The following is a 20307-nucleotide window of genomic DNA, read 5'->3' on the forward strand; positions in this document are numbered from 1 at the left end:
GGTTGTTCTGTCAATGGACACAAAGCTACATCATGGTGGTAAGAGGTAAAATGACCATCTACCCAAAAACATTTACAATTCACATCTTTGTAAAGCTAAAAGCTTCAAAACTTGATGGAATTCAGCAGATGCTCTCAGCCAGAACAGCTTACAAAAGTTTTAGCTTCACCGCAGGCCTTTTTAAAAAAGACGTCTTGGTCTTGACAGTTTCTAACAAGATCTCAGAGGACTTGACAGATGATTTCCTCATTCTGTGGTTTATGTAATGAGAGAGATGAAGGCGAGAATATGATACAGAAACCCTGCTGTTAAAGCACTACAGCAGAACGGGCTCAAGCCCAACAACGATGATGGGACGAAAACAATGTAGGAAGTGTATCTGTCAGCGGAGCGTTTAACCACAGCCTTGTGAAGACCTGAGACAGTGATGCTATAAATACATCCCATGTGCCCTGTGGTTCCAGTGTTTCACACACTAATGTGGAGGTTTAGGGTTGAAGGGGAGTGAAATACAAAGCTCTCTCTCCTTCTTCTATTAAAGTGTTGCTGTAAGAGATATAGGGCATGCCAGCGGCTTTTGAGATGTGTGAACGGGTTGTCTTCTCCTCCAGCCATGTGTAATTGCTGGGAACGGACAGGAGCGGGGAAAAAGAAAATAGGGCTTTGATCCATTGGTGGTTAACCGAAGCTTAATGAAGGGGAAAAACAGTGACGCAACCCTCAACTCAGATGTCACAAAGCTCTAAGTAGCACTTCAATGGGCAAAGCAGGACTAATTTAACAGGGCTAGTATGAGCCGAGACAGACTGACAATACAACTAAAGATTCTTAGCAGGAGAGATTTTATATAATCTAAAATACAATGCCCAACTAGTAATTTAAAGTGAAAATGTGTTTTGTCTCCTTTTCTGCACATTAACTTGTTGTCGAAGACTTTGACCCAACATCCCTTTTTTATGCACTTCAATATATACAATATACAATACACTTTGCTTTTTAATTTGTCGCTTAAAGGGATCCTTTACCCAAAAATGAAAGTTCTGTCATCATTTACTGAGATTGTTCCAAACCTGTATAAATGTATTTTTCTGCCCAACACAAAGGAAGGTATAGAATGCCAGTAGAATTGTAGAATGCCGGTAACCAAACCGATCTCATCATACTAGGGAAATAAATATGATTGGAGTTAATGGGGGGTGAGATCTGTTTGGTTACTGACATTCTTGCAAATATCTTCCTTTGTGTTCAGCAGAACAAAGAAATGTTTACAGGCTTGGAACATTCTGTGGGTGAGTGATGACATAATTTTCATTTTTGGGTGAACTTTCCCTTGTCGTTATTGTACAAGATAACTCACAGTTTTCACTTTGCTATAAAGTTTTTAATACCAGGTGTGGGGCAGATAAAGCACCAGACAATGAGAGCAAAGACAAAAAAAGGAATCATTGAATGTGTCAATAAACCTGTTAGCAAAACCCTTTCATCTTTGCCATGAAAGTAATTTGCACAGATCTCTGCAGTCCAATGAAACTTATGAACTTTGAAAAGGTTCAAGATGGTTTGTATTGTGAATTTAGAGGGTGGGTAACTACTTGTTTTCCAAAAGACCGGCGCAGACGAAAAATCAGCATCACTTACTGGGGTCACACTCCCTGAGGAAATAAGGTGTGGCAGCCAGCAGTCAGTATATGTTAGCGGATTGTTAAAAGCACGCTGTGATCTTTAAACACACAGTAATATGAGAAAAGCCAAGAAGGCATCTGGTTCTGGTTAGTGCTTTGGAAATCTGATTAAAGGAAATTTTCCTGGCACATTGAAAAGTATTTACCGTTATTACTGAGTACAGCTAAGACATATCATACCGCAAAGAATCAAACTGGAAACCAATGTTGTGGTTCGTTCCTCTATTAAATATGAGACAATAATAATACCGAGGCAGGGAAGTGGGACTCTACAGAACAAATTGAGGTGGATGGTGGGAGTTAAGGGTGTTTGTGCAGAGGGTGGAGATCGTTGAAGGTTAATGGGGTATTATGTTTCTTTTCTGTTAGAAATCGGTGAAATAAAATGTTTGCCAAAAAAGCTCAGTGTTATTAGCTTTGATAGAGTATAGTTACAACATGAACAGCCAAACCAACAAACTGAATAAAAACCACAATGACCACATTCAATTCATCCAGGCAGAAAAAAAACAGACATATGTTAATTTTCTGTGAAACTTCGGTGTATACGATAAATCCTATTAGCACTAATAAAAGTCTGGATGGATGACTGCGCAGAGGTGAATATTCAGCTATAAGTTTTCAATTGAGTTCTGAAATCAAAACCATGTGTTGAGTATTTATCAGAGTGTATTATGGTTTATTTTGAGTGCTCCTCGTGGGATAAAATACACAATCTCCAGTCCAATAGACTGAGGGATCGATTTCATTGAGTACACAAACAACATCTTCCCCTTTACATTATTCTTAGTCATATTAAAGGGATACTTCACCCAAAAACTCTGTCATCATTTATTAACCTTTGAGCCGTTCCAAATCTGTATTCATTTCTTTGTTCAGATGAACATTGAGAAAGAAATTTGGAAGAATGCTTTTAACCAGACGTATTATGCAAAATTACAAGACAAACTATTTCACTCAGTATTTTTATATAATATATACAGGGAGAGGGTAGAAAACATTTTATATAATGAGCAGTCTTTATAGGAAACCATTCGACCACACAAACAGACACACAGAAAAGCCATTTTTATGTAGGAAAACAATATTTTGTTTTAAAAATCCTTATAAGAAAACATTAGTTTTACAGAGATGTATTTTATCAATTTAGCAGCGAATTCACATGGTACAGTGACGACACGTCCATACACTCTATTCCTGCCAAGCCGGATTATTTTTCAGGGCCGAAGTGCATTTTCCGATTTTAATTGAAGATTATGAGGCTCTATGAATTTTTAAAACAAAATGACTCACAATAATAAGCTATAAAACTTCAATATTTCATGAAAAAATAAGATTACAAAAGGACTTTAAGAAAGGTTTTATATAAATAAATCTTCACACACTACTACGGGGCAAAATAGATGAAATGTTTATCATTCAATTATTCATATAAACAGATATAAATTAAATACACTCAGAAATATCGGTTATTTTAGTCTATGACCAAAAATAAACATTTTAACAACTGAACGATTATAGGAAATTTTTTTAATTTTATTAATATATTAACTGTTTAAGTTAAATAGAATGGTCGAGAACAAAATATGTATATATTTGAGTACAGAACACAAGAGGGCAGTCCGATTACTTAAATGTAAAGTCCAGCATCGTTTAAAAGTTTATATATGGACCATAGAAAGCCGATTTAAGTTGACCCTTCAAGGCAAATCATCTTGATTCATAAAAAAAATTTGGTGCAACCACCAATTCTGAAATTACAAGGATCAACCAATGGCGTGCGTTTAAGGTGGGACTGATGCATTAATAATTGAACAAATGGATATTTACAAAATGTGATAGTATTTAATATACTTTATTGGCAGATCATATAAAGTTATTTGCATATGAATTAAAAACTCAAAATTATATACATTAGTTCAAATATGCACACATTCAGCAAGGGGTAGGAGAAAAAATAAATTGACATTAAAAATAAACATATGAATCGCGATTCAGTCTTCTAGCGATTCAGAATATTTTTTAAATGTTATAAGTAAATATAGTAACGTAAGGTCTTAGTAACTTCCTGTCTCCTGAGATACCTCCATCAGGTCGGTTTCTGAATGCAGCATAGCTGTATCCTTGGCTGCCTTCAATGTCCCACTATTCTATTTGTGTGGCGGGGAATGTGATTGGTCGAGTTCAAAAAAGAAAAATGGCGGCCAAGAAAGCTGCTATAGCAGTTTGTGAAAAAAAGTTCTATTTTCTCTTTTTAAAAATTTTAATTGCCTTTCAATCGAGAAATTACTATTGTAGCTATTAAATATTCGATTAGTTATCACAAAGGCGCCCTCTATTTTAAACAGAATCACGTTACAGTGCCTCTGAAGGCTGTCCGAACGTGTTCCCTCATGCCTCACCGCTGCCTTCGAAGTCAATAGGCTACCTCATGAGACAGCGAGGAAACAAGTCAGCTACCTAAGCTTTCGGACGCTGCCACAGCGGAGCAAACATGAGCAGTAGAGAAAGGGAAAACCATTCAGCCCTGTTGTACTAAACGTAGCTATAAACAAAATAAGTCTCAGGATGGTCTTTCCATCTACTCTGTGAGCGGCAGGGAGACACATCGCGTTCAATTCACCATTCCGCAACTGAGTAATCAATTCGTGCAATATAGCGTTTCCCAAAACCTGTCACTGTTTCTCAAGAACATGATCATACTTCTGTAAATATGCTTAGTTTGTAAGCCAGCTCACACGCGCTGCACGAGACAAATACAGTAATATTGGCAAAATCGCCTCTTTGATGTATGATGATTTTGCAGGATGTAATTTCTTGAAAGAGTCTGCCATGTGGCACTACTGAATCGCGTTTATTTACGATTATACACTTGTTTTAATGTCTGACAACAGAACATGTCAATGAGAATGACTTGATTAGGCATTCACTTGTATTAAAATACAATATGTGACAGTTCAAAGACTAAGCGAAAGTGCCAACCCAAGTCTGACTCTGAGCGCAAATGCTACGTAATGACGTTTTCTGTGTGCTAATTAGTACGTCAATGATCGATTCAATTCAGAATCGTGACCCTGAAGCTGTCTCGTTTCAGTGGGCTTCGTTTAGTGATTTTTTAACGTTGTAAAACACATAACTCTTTTGGCATTGTTTAGGGTAGAAAGTAACAAACTTTTCACCTCTTAAAATCATGTAGAAATCATTTTTATTTATTAGACCGGTGTGGAGTGCAACTTGTTGTCATAGCAACGTGGTACTACTTGTTTCCTTTTCTGCCAGTATGTCCTATAAGGGACGTCTCGTGTAATTTTAAATTGAGAATCCTCTGTATACCGCATCCTTTTGAGGATGAGAACTCCGGTGCACACAAGGACGCAGCCTTTCCGAAATGAGACACAGCTTAAGAATTGGTTCTGAATCTAATCGTGAGGGACGAAAGGATTCCCACCCCTGCATTCGGTATGTCCATGTGGCTGCTTAATACGCACATTCCCCTCTCATTTTGGCAATCTGCTGCAGAGTCATTTTGGCATCTTCATCCATGTAACCCTGCCAAAAAAAGATCTCTCTCAATTCTTAAAGATTTATTCAAGCACATACGCAAGCCAACAGGCATTACATTCTTGTCAGCAGGTGCAACACACATCCATTCTTACTCCGCACCTTTTATAGGCAACATGTGGACTACAGCGCCATCTTCTGACAAATACACAACATAGCACAATGTCTATGTTGATTTTAGATTTAAAATCTAGATTAATTAATAAATTGTTACCTGTGCTGCACTGAGCAAACGTGCCCGGTATATGGTAAGCACACGCCTGTAATGCTTTTCAGAGTCCTGGCAATAAAAAAACATAATTGGAGTGAATCGTTTTCACAACATCCCAACATCCCAAACAGCCTTGAAGTATCTAACATTTGATGAGTGACTAACCTCGAGCTGCTGTTGTAGTGTGCAGACCTGAGCCTGGAGAACGCTTTCTGACTGCAGGGGTTCATAGTTAACGGGTGATGCCATGTTGACCTGCTGTTCTTTATGCTCCACCAATACTTCAGAATTCTGAAAGACATGTCAATAAATTATGTAAATACTCATGTTTGCACAATTTTGCTTGCCGTTATGTTAATAAGTTGCTGCTATTCAGTATATGAGGTGTTTAAGCACTTTGCTACTGTATGTGGTTGCTAGGACGTTCTGTGATGTATTGTAGATTAAAAGGGCCCAATTCTATTTGAGGTATCTAGATGTTGCTTGGTACCTCCTTTAAGGTCAATAGCATTTTCCCCTTTTATTGTCAAAAAATGCAATAGCAAGCCTTTTTTTAACAAGCAAAGTAATTTCGGGTGTATAATTTAAGTTACCATGATGAGAAAAGCTGATACTTTTATCCATGAAAAATGTTAACTACAGTTGCTCCTTGGGGACTTTTAACCTACAACTTTTCGGTTATTTTCTCAGATCTTTAATCTGTTTAAATCACATAAAACACAAACGAAATTGTGTAAAACATTCAAATCACATGTTCATAAAGTATTTTTACCTAATGATATTACATGGTTTTATAGCATCTGCTTTGATTATGTGGGTTTTAGGATGGTCTCAATGCAGACTTGATGATCTGAATAAAAAACATAACAATGAATGCCCAAGCAATAATCATTAACCTTAGCAACTTGAACTGATGATGTGCTCCCTCTGTCTTTATTTGGGTTGCCTCCGCTCTCTCTTTCAGACGTTTGCACATTTTCCTCTGCATTTCTAGTGAATTCACTCTCTGTTCTGTCACTGGAAAAAGATGTTTGTTTATGCTGTACCTCAAGTGGTACTTGGACAGTGCCTGCCCGCCTGTGTTCTTCTTTCTGAGCATCCTCGTCTTCTGCGTGTGCGATGTTCACACTGCCCTGATTTAGTTTCTTCTTCATCTCTTCAATGGTCAGATTGAGCTGCTCCACTTCCTTCTCTTTTTCCTCCAATAAAGCCACAGGGACAAACCTGGCATGCAGGGCCCCCTGGATGGTGTCCAGCTCTGCCTTCTGCTCCTGAAGCTCTTTCAGCAAGCTCTGGTTCTCTTCTTGTGCACTCTGGTACTTCTCCAGAGCTCTGGATTCAGCTTGTTTCAGTGAGGTTATTACGGCCTTGTGCTCAGCCTTGCTGATGTAGCTCTCCAAGTCTACGGTTGGTTCACGTGTCTTGCTGGTGATATTAGTCATGGTGGTCTTCACATCTGTGGGGCGCCATTCTGGTGGGGTCTGGGTGTCTTTACACAACATCTCGACTTTCTGTGTATCCATAGCTGCTAACCTGGTATTCAGTGTGTTCATCTGCTCCTCTCTACTAAGCAGTTCCTGGGAAAGCCGGCTAAGTTCCTGCAACAAAGAGCTCTGGTTCTCCTTCTGCTGCTCCACGTATCTCTGGCTCTGGTTGAGATCTTTCTGTATTCTCCCCAGTTCTGCTACAGCTGCCTCTCGCTGACCTTTGACCTCTTGGAGCTGGACTCTCAGTTCTTCCACTAGATGTTCCCTGACAGCCACTAGATGAGCTTGCATCTGCCTTACTCTGGTCTCAGAGCCAGCCATCCTCCTCTGTATCTCGCCCAGGGCCTCCTCCAGCTCCCACGCCCGACCGTGAGCCACATGCAGGGCTTGCTCACTGCTTCTCCTCAGTCCTTCATATTCCTGGCAGTGCATTGCCAGCGCTGCATCTAGCCTGTGAACCTCCGCCTCCGCTGCTTCCTGTCTTCTCCGTGAATCTTTCAGTTCTCTTTTAAGGGCCTCCACCTCCCCGGGTAATAAGTCCACAGTAGATCTTACCGGGACAGGAGCTGACTGTGAGTGCCTGACCTAAATTATTCACAGGGGAATAACATGCTCTTTTCCATTTAATATAATTTCCAGTTTGCTAATAAAATGATACAAAATATAAAATGATAATACAGTCCCTTAATCTTTCCATTCTGTCAGAAATAAGCTTTCACTTTACAGAGGGACTCAAATGCATTACTTGGTGGGAAAGGTCTTAAAGGTATATTTCACCAAAAACGTACTTAGTCTCATGTCATCCCGAACCTCCCTGAATATTTATCAGACTGTACATGCTGCTTTATTTCCATACAATGCAAGTGAATGAGGACCAAAGACAGATTTGGTAAAGATAATTGGGTAAACTATCATTATACATTTAGTTTAAGTGTCAGATAACAAAGGACAACCTATGAGTCTTACACAGATTAAGTCATACAAATTAGCAGTTAGCTAAATGTATAAATAATAGAATCTTGTTAACCGAACACAGAGGCCACCCATAAACTTGCAAACTTGGTGTTGTGTACATACAATATAAGCGAATGGGTAACGCCCTTGTTTGGCTACCAACATTCTTCAAAATATCTTCTTTTGTTTGCTGCAGATGAAAGAAAGTCATACAGGTTTGAAATGACAGGCGGGTGAGTAAATGATGACAGAATTTACATTTTGGGGTGCACTATCACTTTAAGCAAATAATCCAGAGACAGATAGTTAGATCACATTAGTTGATATACCTGTGTGGCATCCAAATTATGAGTCCGTTTCGCATCTTTTCCTTAAATAAAACCAGAAAACATTTTCATAACAACTGAAGCTCAAACTTGAAGTGTTATTCATGTTTGATTGCCAAAATGAAAATTATAAAAACATTATATCTCTTACCCTCTGTGGAGCTACCATGGCTGCCATGTACCTGTAATTCAGACAAAACATTTAACTGATGTCATTCACAACTGATCTCAAGACTACAATCCACTACATGCCACTGAAATAGAAATAACTGCCGGATAGCAAGCTTTAACCAAAACTAATTGAAACTCACTGTAGTAGGTTCTGACAATTTTCTCTTATATGGTATTAGAAAGAGATTATTTAATTGGTGATATATGACTGACATGGGAATCAGTACTACTCTCTACAGACAGTAACGTCAATAAATAGATTAGGGTTATTGTAAATTTATTGAATCAATGTCTGCTGTCACACGTATTTCCTATTTCAGTCATCATAACAATAATATATTTAGCTTCTGAACACTCACAAACCACCATGCAAATGAAATAAATACAGCGTAAATCTCATTATCACCTGTTGGGTCTTCTGTGAAACTGTGACAGTATCTTTTGCTGAAAACAATGAAGAGAAGTAGTTACAAACGTGATGTTTCTTTGTACATAATGCATAATAAAGCTAATAAGCATTTTAATATCGTCGTGAACGTGGATGAAGAACCCAATTGCAGGTAGCAGATAAAGGGTTGACAAAGGCTTTTATAATGAATCACAAAACAAACACCCTCGATGGGGGAAAAACACGAAACAAAAGAAAAATATAAAATTGAAAACAAATATTTCACACATGGGGGCAAAAACAAACTACACTTTCAAAACACAACTTCACACGAAGAATCATGAACAAAGACAATGTTACTGGGAACATCACACATAGACTCTTGACAGGGAACAAGTACAACAAACAAGCACAAGCCAATAGACAAGAGGGCATTATATAGGGAGACTAACAAAGGAGATTACGATGGGCAGGTGTGGGTAATGAGACACAGGAGGAAAGCTATACTAGGAACGAGAGGGGCGGGGCGGGGCCAAATGACGAGACTGGAGAGAACGCATATTATGTCCTGATTGACAATAATATGTTTCTCTCCACATAAAACACGTGGGTCTGTCATGATTCTGCCCCTAGACCAGGAAATCAAGACAAGAGAAGACAGAATCATGACAAATATGCTAAACAAATACATTGATTTAAAGTGATCTACATGTTGTAATTTAGATGAAAACCTTAAACATAAGCTACTGATTTGCTTGGATTAAAGTAGTCATATGGCTCGAATACGTGTTTTTGGTGTGTTATAAATTGCACATGCATGTATTAGACACGTAAAATTGCAACAATTAAAGTGTCAGAACAAAAGATGCATTCTATCAAAAGCGAATGCTCACCTAGACCTGCTTGAAATGCCTTGTGTGACCACACACCCACAAATCTACGTTAGTTTGTGGTATGATATGACTAATGGCCTCTCCAGATTTCAAGATTTTAGCCCGATTTGCATGTCGTAGGACATTGTATTAATAGTAACGACATGGGTCATCGAGACACAAGATTAAATCGTGTCGTCTCTTATAGTTCGCCATAGTATACGACAACTAAAACTGCTCCTGCGAGGTTGCACGAAATCACACAGACTAGCATGAAATTTTTTTTGCACTTTTCTGATGGTAAAACAGGCAGTACAAAACACGTTGATATAATTCCCATACCTATGGTTTATTAATTATACTGCAGCCGCTTCTTCCGACAGTCAGTCAGTCCATACTCAATGACATCACATACGCAATCAACGTCACCCACGTTGGACATGCATGGTCTGCCATTGTTTCTCGTGAACGACATGTCAAGATTTGCAAAGTCAAACACACTGACACAGGGACATCTTAAAAAATGAACAAAATCTTGTACCAGTCAGTACAATTGCCAGATATTGCAAGAGGCGTTACATTTCCGTCACATGCTTGCTGTACTCGACCAATCACTACATTTTTCAAAGCGATGAACTTTGTAAAAAATGTCAAGTTTCAGAGAGGCGGGGCAAAGAAGATATATAAACATGGATGGTATGTGGAAAATACAGCATTTTTGAAACTGAAATCGTGTATACACAACAAACGATAATATTCGTTTTAGCCGTGTCACCCCTTTAACATGGCCTTTCTCTGATGAAATCTGACTGTTCTCGAAAATGTGCAGTTTTTACTAAAAACTGACAGTGAAGTGGTATAGCTGATCATGTTAACGAAATTGGATCTGAAACTATCAGGTACTTCCCTTAAATGAAAGACTTTACACTGAAATGATAATATGCAGGTTTCATATGCTTCAGACTAAATTCAAGTGATATTCATCTGTTAAAGTGTTTTGCTACATAAAAGGACAAAGCAGGACACCGCTACAAGAAGCTCTATATGCAAGTGCAATATACACAGAAAAACTGCTCAATATTTATATTGCATCATGGGGAATAAAGAACAAGTGCTACCTTTAGTGGTTGATTCCAAGGCTTGTTTAACCAGTTTGAATAAGTCTTGTTTCTGACTTAGCTTGGCATAGTGGTAAGCATCGTGGCCATAGATGTCCACTGCAGAAACATCTGCTTTAGTCTTCAGGAGAATCTCTGCGGCTTCTTTACAGTTGTTTTCACAGGCCAGGATAAGTGCAGTCCTGGACAAAACACACATAAACAAAATCAACAGAGACAATTATAAATTATCATCTGTCATGGCTGTAACTACTGATATTATTCTAAATATGTGATTTTTAGATTAGATTCAACTTTATTGTCATTACACATATACAAGTACAGTGTAACGAAATGTAGTTTAGGTCTAACCAGAAGTGCAGTTAGCAAGTGCAGGATATACAGTTAGAATAAATACAGAATGCAATATGAGAGAATATAATACAGTGGGCATGGACTATACAAATATTTTGCAGTAGGAATGTTCTATGAAAATATGACAGTAGGTATATACTATGAACAATATATACAGATGGCTATATACTATGAACATTAATGTACAGGTGGCTATGAACAGATAATAATTTAGACTAAAATAGTGCAAGTGACTTAGGTATGCATAAATTATTGACATTGGCTATTAAAGTTGCAGTGCAATAGGTGAGTTAATGCAGTTGTTGAAGTTAATGCAGTTATTAAAGTTACGGTGGAGTATACGAGTTAATGCAGTTAATAGTTTGCAGTCCAGAAGATGAGTTAATGCAGTTTATAGGTTACAGAGCAGTAGATTAGTTAATGCAGTTATTGAAGTTACAGTGCAATAGATGAGTAGATGCAGTTAATAGAGTTACCGTGCAGTTGGTTAGTTAATGCAGTTATTGAAGTTACCGTGCAATAGATGAGTAGATGCAGTTAATAGAATTACAGTGCAGTAGATAGGTTAGTGCAGTTATGGAAGTGGTCCATTAGTGCAAATGAGCATTCAGTTAAATATTCCTGGTGTGCAAGTGAGCAGTATAGAGTGCAAATGATGCTGTGTGTGTGTAAACAGTCCGGTAGAGCAGATAACATGAAGTACTGGTGTGTACAGTTCAGTCATGCATGCAGCCCTGTAGTGCAATGTAAACAATGTTTACATTGTTAGCAGCATTGGAGTTAAAGGTAAGAGAGGTAGTGGAATCAGTGGGGGGCAGAGTTCAATAATGAAACAGCTCTGGGAAAAAAGCTGTTTCTTAGTCTGCTGGTTCTTGTCCGGAGGCACCGGAAGCGCCTACCGGAAGGCAGGAGAGTAAACAGTCTGTGAGCGGGGTGAGAGGAGTCCAAACAGCGTTTCTTCTGGATGTCCTCAATGGCAGAAAGTGTAGTCCCTGTGATGCGCTGGGCTGTTTTCACCACCCGCTGCAGTGCCTTGTGCTCAGCAACAGAACAGTTCCCGTACCAGACTGTGACACAGTTGGTCAGGATGCTCTCTATCATGCAGCGATAGAAGTTTACCAGGATAGTTGAAGACAGTTGGTTCTTCTTCAGTGTCCTCAGAAAGAAGAGACGCTGGTGAGCCTTCTTGACCAGGCATGAGGTGTTGGTGGTCCAGGACAGGTCCTCCGAAATGTGAGTCCCCAGGAACTTAAAACTGGAAACACGTACAACAGCCATCCCATTAATGTGGATGGGGTCGTATGTGCCTCCTTTTGCCTTCCTGAAGTCCACGACGATCTCCTTTGTCTTGGAGGTGTTAAGGAGCAGGTTGTTGTCGGTGCACCATGTGGCCAGGTGCCGGACCTCCTCCCTGTATGCAGTCTCATCGTTGTTGCTGATGAGACCAATCACTGTTGTATCGTCTGCAAACTTGATGAAGGAGTTAGATCCGTTCACAGGCCTGCAGTCGAGTGTGAAAAGGGAATAGAGAAAGGGGCTCAGTACGCAGCCCTGTGGTACACCAGTGTTGAGGGTGGTGGTGGTGGTGGAGCATATGGGGCCTAACCTAACAAGCTGAGGCCTGTTCGTCAGGAAGTCCATAATCCAGTTGCAGGTAGGGTTGTTGATGCCTAGGTTTCCAAGTTTGAAGATTAGCTTGAAATGGATGACGGTATTGAAAGCAGAACTGAAGTCTACGAACAGCATACGTGCATAAGTGTCCTTATTGTCCAGATGTGTGAGCACGGAGTGCAGCGCCATGGACACTGCATCATCCGTGCTCCTATTGTTGCGATAGGCAAATTGGTATGGGTCCAGTGTGGGTGGTAGAGAGTCCTTTAGGTGTGCCAGGACCAGCCGCTCAAAGCACTTCATGACAATGGGTGTGAGTGCTACAGGGCGGTAGTCGTTCAGGCAAGTCGGGTTAGAATTTTTTGGAATGGGCACAATGGAGGTGGATTTAAAACATGCTGGAACCACTGCTTGGGCGAGGGACAGGTTGAAGATGTCCGTGAAGACCCCAGCGAGCTGCTCTGAACATGCCCGGAGTACGCGACCAGGGATGCCATCTGGGCCAGCAGCCTTGCGCGCGTTGATCCGACTAAGTGCATTGTGAACATCAGTGGCGTTAAGTGTGATAATTGGGTGGTCAGCAGAGGGTGTTTCCTTGTTGTCTCTCTCAAAGCAAGCATAAAAGTCATTAAGCTCGTTCAGGAAGACGGCATCTGTGGCTATGGGGGTGGAGTGGTTGGGTTTGTAATCACTGATGGCCTGGATGCCCTGCCACACGCGTCGAGGGTCAGAATTGGAAAAATGCTCCTCTAGCTTCAGCTTATAGCAGTGGTTGGCCTTTTTGATGCCCCTCTTCAGATTTGCCCTAGAAGTACTATAGGCCTGTGCATCATCCGATCGAAAGGCAGTGTTACGTGCTTTCAACAGGAGGCGCATATGAGCTTGTGGCATGACTGTGGTTTAAAGGACATTAGTCTTTAATAAACCAATTCCATACATGTTAAGCTTGAGTGGTCATTGAATTTCACCATATAAATAATGAATAGGAATTTTTCATATTGATTTATTATAGTTGAGATTGGTGTGTGTGTATTTAGACAAGATATTTCGTGTTCTCAAGTTTTCCCATACTTGTTTTGCTTGTCTCGTTGAACAGTGCGTGCCCCATACTGTACCAACAACTGGCACGATCCTGGTTGGCACATCCTAGCAGCTAACAATAAGGGTGACACACCATCCTAAAAAAGTACCAAAAGTCAACGCAACATACATTACAGTACCTTTTTAGTTCCACTCTTCACTTTTCTTCTATTCGTATGCAGCTAATTAACATATACATAAACTGTATCCTAAATTATTTTTTGTTTCAAATCGTATTTTACATACTGCGTCAACAGTATCAATAGACGCTCCACTGTCACAAAGAATTTTGATGACGGCTTTGCAGCCTACAGAGGCTGAAAAACAAAGACAAGACATTATAATCTTCCCATCAACTGTGACAACTAGATATTATATCTGATCTATATTTTAACGCATGCTTGTTCAGTTATTGTATAATCTGTTCAAAAACGATAACAAAAAACAGATGTAAAACAAGTTTACCCTAACAAATTAATAGAAACTACATTGTGTGTAGGCTTTATAAACACTATAAGAAAAACTAAAAAATACAAATCTACACACCTGCATCATGTAAAGGTGTACGTCCCTGCAGGTCCACGCTGTCAACAGGACATTTAGACTGTTGAAAAGAATGACAAAAACACACTAACAAATAAATAAAAGTTGAAACAGAAGATATTGCAGTATAATTTAATTTAATGCAACTTATCCATTGAAACCCGTTTTTATTCATTTGATAAGTATTTAATTATTGCTGGTTTGCATCAAAGCTCTACGATTGAGAAGTCATCAACACAGAACAATTGTTTCTATGATACAAAAATTGGGACTAAATTGCCCCAGTCCTGCCTTAAGCTCAGCTTTGTGTGAGATGAAAAGCAAAGGAGTATCCAAGGAATAAAAGAAGTAAACAAGGGCTTTATATCTAAAACCCAAAACATTGTGGGTGGAGAAATAAAAAGAGCACTGAGCTGTCTTTTGGCAAATCAATCGCTAAAGGGGCTGTTTTTAAGTCAGCACAGTGACATTCCACAGCGGTTCCTCGCTAGTCTTTCTTCCTGTCATTGTTATGGGAAAGTAGTGCTCGGGTACCTGCAGTAGCCTCTGCACACACAGCGAATGACCACCTCCTGCGGCCAGATGCAAAGCTGTTTTACCTGCGGAGAGGAACAGTATTAACATTTACAGCCAGATATTCGTGAAAGTAAAGATGAGCGTGTTTGTGGTGAATAGACAGGACGTGTTACCAGCAGCATCCACAACCTTCGCATTTACACCGTTATCCAGGAAAACATTCAGACTATTTATGAGGCCTTTGCTAGCAGCAACATGAAACCTGAAATCGAGAACAATTATCATCATTATTTTGGCTGTCATCATTAAGATAATTCACCACCACTATGATCATTAATCTCTATTGCAAATTTAACCACGGGTATTAATATCATAATTGATATTTTCAATAGTATTATGTGTATAAATGCAAGATAATTTAGCTCAAGTAGATATTTGTGCTGGTTAATATTATTATTTGCTAATGAAAATGGAAGTCTCAATGGAATGACACAAGGATGAATTACGAGCCAACAAACATTAAAAAACATGTAACAACATGGAAGTTGTGACCTGTTTCAAAAGAAAATACACACAACCACTCCTTGAGTCTAGTCACAATGCAGTCATGATACATCAGTGATTATGAGAGCAATAAGTCGGTTATCGCTTGAGATCTGGAGGAGTCAAGAGCACAAAAGAAGGATGAATAAGGTAGGAGTGGGTTAAAAACACATGTACACGCATGTTTTGTAGCAAATGTCTAAAGACTTTAAAACTATGTTTTAATCAGTTGGAAAAAAGAAAACGAAATGCAAAGGGAAAAAAGCACAAAAGCAGGCATGTGAACTTAATGGCAAGGTTTTAGTGTAGAAATGGTTTGACAGGATATGCAAAAAAGCTATGTATCTTGCATGCAAAGAGAATGTTAATAACCACATGCAGCATCATGCACAAGACTGTTACTTTTTTTGAAGGACTTAAGAACTTAAAGGGATAATTCGGTCATCATTTATTCACGCTCATGTTGTTCACAACCTGTGTATGACTCGTTCTTCTGTGGGATATTTTGAAAAATGTCTCAGTGACTTTGTGTCCACACAATAGAAGTCAATGGGGCTAATGTTGTTTTGTTACCCACGTTCTTCAAAAATATCTTCTTTTGTGTTTGGAATGACATGAGAGTGAATAAATGATGAAATACTTTTCTTTTTTGGGTGAACTGTCCCTTTAACACAAACTCACAAAACATATTGTGACTAAAATCATGTAGGCGGCCTGGTACACCCAAGTGACAGGAAAAGTTAAGTGTAACAGGAACAATTTTAGGCTCCAACACAGTGTGTGTTTTAAAGGGCTAATACAACTCAAATGTTTTGTGATCATTTAAGATAAAAGAAATTCAAGTAATAAAAAGACACAATACAACTTTAATAAATCTAATTTCTCAGGTCGTTTATAGAAATTAAGTAGCAATAATGACTCATTTTTAACCTTTTCCACTTTTTCTGAAATTAAGAAAGTTTCAGAAATTAAACACCTGTTGTCTGCAACAGAACAAAGAAAAATATACAAGTTTGAAACAACTTGAGGGTGAGTAAATTATTAAATATAATATTTGTCACGATTCTATATTATGTTAATTCATGAATTTTGAAATTCAAAATAACTCTTGTGTTTACATTGATTCCGATCATGAACCTCTTGGAGATGCATATTTCCTATTTTTTTGTGTACTTTGTGTAGCCCTTGGTACCTTTTATAAGCTTACAGTATTTATCACCAGGCCGGCCCATGGACAAATTTAGTCCTCCAAAGAATTTTTCCTTGTTGTAGGAGTACAATAGTTTCTCCCTGATGGTTTTTCTCTAGATAAGTAAACCTCTTGAGATCACATTGTCTTCATTATGCAGTCTTTAAGCATGGTAATTTATACTATAAAGGAATAAAAAACATTTCACAAACCGTAGAGAGATCTGTGGATGGCTTATCTTTGAGGGCAAAATGAGAAATGGATAAACAAAGAATGATCTTGAAAGGAAGCCAATGCAATGAGGGACTTAAATGGCCCTTTCGATGAAATTGCCTCCAAATTTGTTTTCAGGCAGTTAAGAATACACGTGACAATGTGACAATCATCATCCAAACCATTTCAACGCATTAACAACACTGCAAAAGTTGAGGGCAAGGACAGACTCCCTGTTTTCCATTCAGAAGCGGCTACTGGAAACAAATTCAACAACAGTCAAGGCATTGTGCTGTGCAGGGGTCAGGGGAGGATGAGGGAGGATATAAAAAATAGGACATCAAAATCCTTTCCCTCTTTCCATCACCAGACATTTGCGCTTTTACTAAAAATGTATCTTTGGTGGCTAGAAACAAGTGACGAAATACAGGTTTATACTGTATATAAGTCCCAATAGGAAGCAAAGTGATACAGAACATATGTTAAATGGCAAGATTAGTAGCGCGCAGAGCCCTTGAGTTGTCTTTGCGAAGAATTTTCCAAAATGAGTTGGATTAAAAGAAGATGAAAAGTGCTTGTCACTAAGATACTTTGAGAATTGTGTACAAGATTGTTGAACTTACGCTGAATGACCCTCTGGGTCTAGTCTGGTGGCATTTGCTCCTTTTTTGATGGTGGCTATAAGTTTGTCAGTTTCTTCATTCTCCACTGCCCTCATCAACCGCTCATCATACTTTCCCCATTCAGTACTCTGTAAAAGACATTAGCATACACAATATTTATACCGAATGAAAGATACAACACTATGCTCATAACGTATTAGTTAACGCATAACCGAACTGAATAATGCAGACATTATTTATGTTTTATGTTTATTTACTAATTTAACAGACACGTAAACAACATAACTTATAATAATAATCTAACATTCTACATATGAAAAATATTCCCATTATTTTACTATATAACTTTTTCTAGTTTCCAAGAATAAATTGTAAAACGTTTGAACCTACTAGTATGCGAACAGCTTGTTGTAGACGTCAATAGTAAATCATGGTGTAAATTACAGCTCGGCACATAAACTGTGGTTTACAGTAGTTAACATAAGCTCGAAACCTTTAAGAATCTCTCATTAAGTCCAGTACCACACAGAAACCTGTAACAACCGTTTAACAAGCTGCTGCGTGTTAATGTCACGTGAAGAACGCGTTAAAATTCTGCTACTGTAAATGGGGTTTTTGTGGGCTATAAACCGCATTACAATGGGTTATGAACGTGTCAACGCTACGTATCCCAAAGTGTGCGTTTAACGTTTTAAGTTGAACGCATAAAAAGGGACAATATAAAGTTTCTTGGATGTTATTCTCACTTCAGCCACAAACAAAACAATCATATTTGTCTTTAAACAAAACAATATGGAATCTACAACCACTGCGAGACTGACCACCCACAGACACATTCTTCTAACACAAAGCCAGTTTTCAGGACATGTTATGGGCTTGGTCCAGCAAAGTCCTAAAAAGCAACTCGAAACATTACGTCTTGTGTGTACAGTGTCAAAAATATTTACCTCGTTTTTCTTAAGTCGCTGTTTAAAACTTTTCATTATTCCCGTCAGTGAGGCAGTGCACTTGTCCAGATGTCCAAATCTGCGCCTCTTGTCAAAAGTTTGCTCCTCGATTGCAAAGTTCAGAGTCTATTCCACACGCAACCTCATGAACCAATGGGAAGGAAAACTGTAGCTTTAGGTGTGTTCGACTTCATGCGGCGCTGCGCAGACCATCGAAGTACCGCGAGACTGATTTGAAAGCAGTGCTTCGTGCATCGCTCTCGCGGTAGTTTGAGGCCACACAGCGAACGCCGAAGGAGGTCAGAACACCTATTGTATCCAATCGACGTGTTATTCCATGAAAAGCTGCTTTACATGATTTGTGGGCTGGACAAATCTCTGTGGATGCCTTCATAACCAGCTCGACAATGAATGTTTGTTTTGGAAACAGCTTTGAGTAATGCTATCCGCAGAAGCTTGTCTTGTTTGGAAAGTGGCTGGATGGTTAGAAATAAGCATTGTTATGAAGCGAATAGTTATTCGTAAATTATTTTGTTTTCTTCTTTTCTTGAGCATTTAGCTGTTTTAGATATTTATTTGGCGAATGATTATGCCATTGCATAATAGACACATTCGGCAAAATCATATTTAATTGTAGAAGTAAGAACCAGGATGTTTATCACATCTTTTAAATCACATCCTGTTTAGTAATTTCTCAGTACAGATAGACCGAACCGTAAACAACTAACAAAATATATTTACCAAAAAAGCATAGTCTGCAATTATAGTTAGAATGTTAACAATTTGTTTGTGAACTTGTCACATTAAGTACTCAAACCTGTTTCAGACATGTGACTTGTAAGACCACATTCTGCCCCTGAAAGCAGTTTAACTGCCTAATTTGGGCTATAGTGTCATTAGGGCTGGGCAGAATGACTGAATATTCCGTTATCGCGGAATAAAATATCAATCGTAAGAGATATTGGAGCGTAGATAAGTAGGCGTGTTTAACTCGGCGCTCTGCAAATTGGGCGTTATTATGAAAAAAACAAAACATGTGAATAAATGCACACATAACGAATTAACAAATCAACACTTTCTTTCAGTCTGTACGTTTCGTGATCCGCTCCAGTCCGGCGCTTTCTCTCTCACCCGCAGTGCTCGTGCAGGGATCTGCGCGTGCATATAAAAAAGCTAATTCTCACTTATTTCAAAAGTCAGGTCGCTTATTAAGTCTGTTAATAGTATTAATAAAGTGTAACATTAGGCGAGCCAATGTGAAACTTGCGTTGGAACGTGGGATGATGCTCGCCACGTGAGCGCTTTTAAAGTTACGAGCTTGGTAGACGCGTGTAGTCGGCATAGACTCGCAGTGCAAAGACAATCGCGAGATTTAACAAACCTGAAGACAGAGAGTGAAGAGCGATGAAGACCTACAGTACAGACCCCATGAAAACCAGTTTTTAACACCAGTCAAATACTGTACTCTCATCGTTTGTGCATATATTCATACTTCGTTGTTTTACTTGTTATTTAGCCTACTGTTTACATATGATATAGCCAGAAGATCAATAAAATAAATAAATCTGATTATCAAAACTTAATTTGACATCTTTAGTTCATTTACATAACTTCCCTTCATTTTAACTAAGGTTTGCATTTAAGTGAACTGTGAAATAAAACTATTAGATTTTTGGTAATTCCACCCGCCCCTACTTTCATACAAGACCAACAATAAGTTATCTAATGATGGACTCTCTGTATATGCTGAAAACACATTTCTAACACTTAAAACTGCTCAAGCTACAATTTCGATTTCTTTGATTCGATGGTATTAAAGCAACAAACTGAGAAACATAGATTACTCCTTTAATCAAACACTTTAAAACATTGAGAGTATGATTAAAGTACAGTGTCTGCTTTTACATGGCCACACACC

General features: G+C 38.7%; 1 protein-coding gene across 5 annotated transcripts; it reads right to left on the reverse strand.

Moving 5' to 3' along the window:
• Positions 1-3521: 3521 nt before the first annotated feature.
• On the reverse strand, positions 3522-18571 carry uacaa (uveal autoantigen with coiled-coil domains and ankyrin repeats a). Of its 5 annotated transcripts, XR_013787218.1 has the most exons (16): positions 18390-18571; positions 17443-17570; positions 15048-15136; positions 14893-14957; positions 14362-14419; positions 14062-14132; positions 13807-13913; positions 10771-10952; positions 8799-8836; positions 8373-8403; positions 8225-8265; positions 6501-7526; positions 6227-6304; positions 5620-5745; positions 5458-5523; positions 3522-5231 (listed from the first exon to the last, which is right to left on the reverse strand). XR_013787218.1 is itself a non-coding variant. In XM_079466143.1 (15 exons), exons 1-15 carry the CDS (start codon positions 18423-18425, stop codon positions 5160-5162), a joined length of 2136 nt encoding a protein of 711 aa, XP_079322269.1. In that variant the 5' UTR covers positions 18426-18571; the 3' UTR covers positions 3522-5159. The 5 variants fall into 5 exon arrangements, 3 of the variants coding, with proteins under 3 accessions (XP_079322269.1, XP_079322268.1, XP_079322270.1); XM_079466143.1 differs by lacking the exon at positions 6227-6304; XM_079466142.1 differs by lacking the exon at positions 6227-6304 and having other exon boundaries at positions 6351-7526.
• Positions 18572-20307: the final 1736 nt, after the last annotated feature.

Source organism: Barbatula barbatula, assembly GCF_947034865.1.
Source record: "Barbatula barbatula genome assembly, chromosome: 10".
NCBI lineage: Eukaryota > Metazoa > Chordata > Actinopteri > Cypriniformes > Nemacheilidae > Barbatula > Barbatula barbatula.

Bases quoted from the DNA above. Each gene is read 5' to 3' on its own strand.
- uacaa (XM_079466142.1), bottom strand. From the start codon at position 18,425: ATGAAAAGTTTTAAACAGCGACTTAAGAAAAACGAG. The intron at 8,837-10,770 runs GTAGCACTTGTT...CATTGTTTTCAG, and splicing joins CTTGGAATCAACCACTAAAG to CAAAAGATACTGTCACAGTT. The intron at 8,266-8,372 runs GTAAGAGATATA...GTTTTATTTAAG, and splicing joins CCATGGTAGCTCCACAGAGG to GAAAAGATGCGAAACGGACT.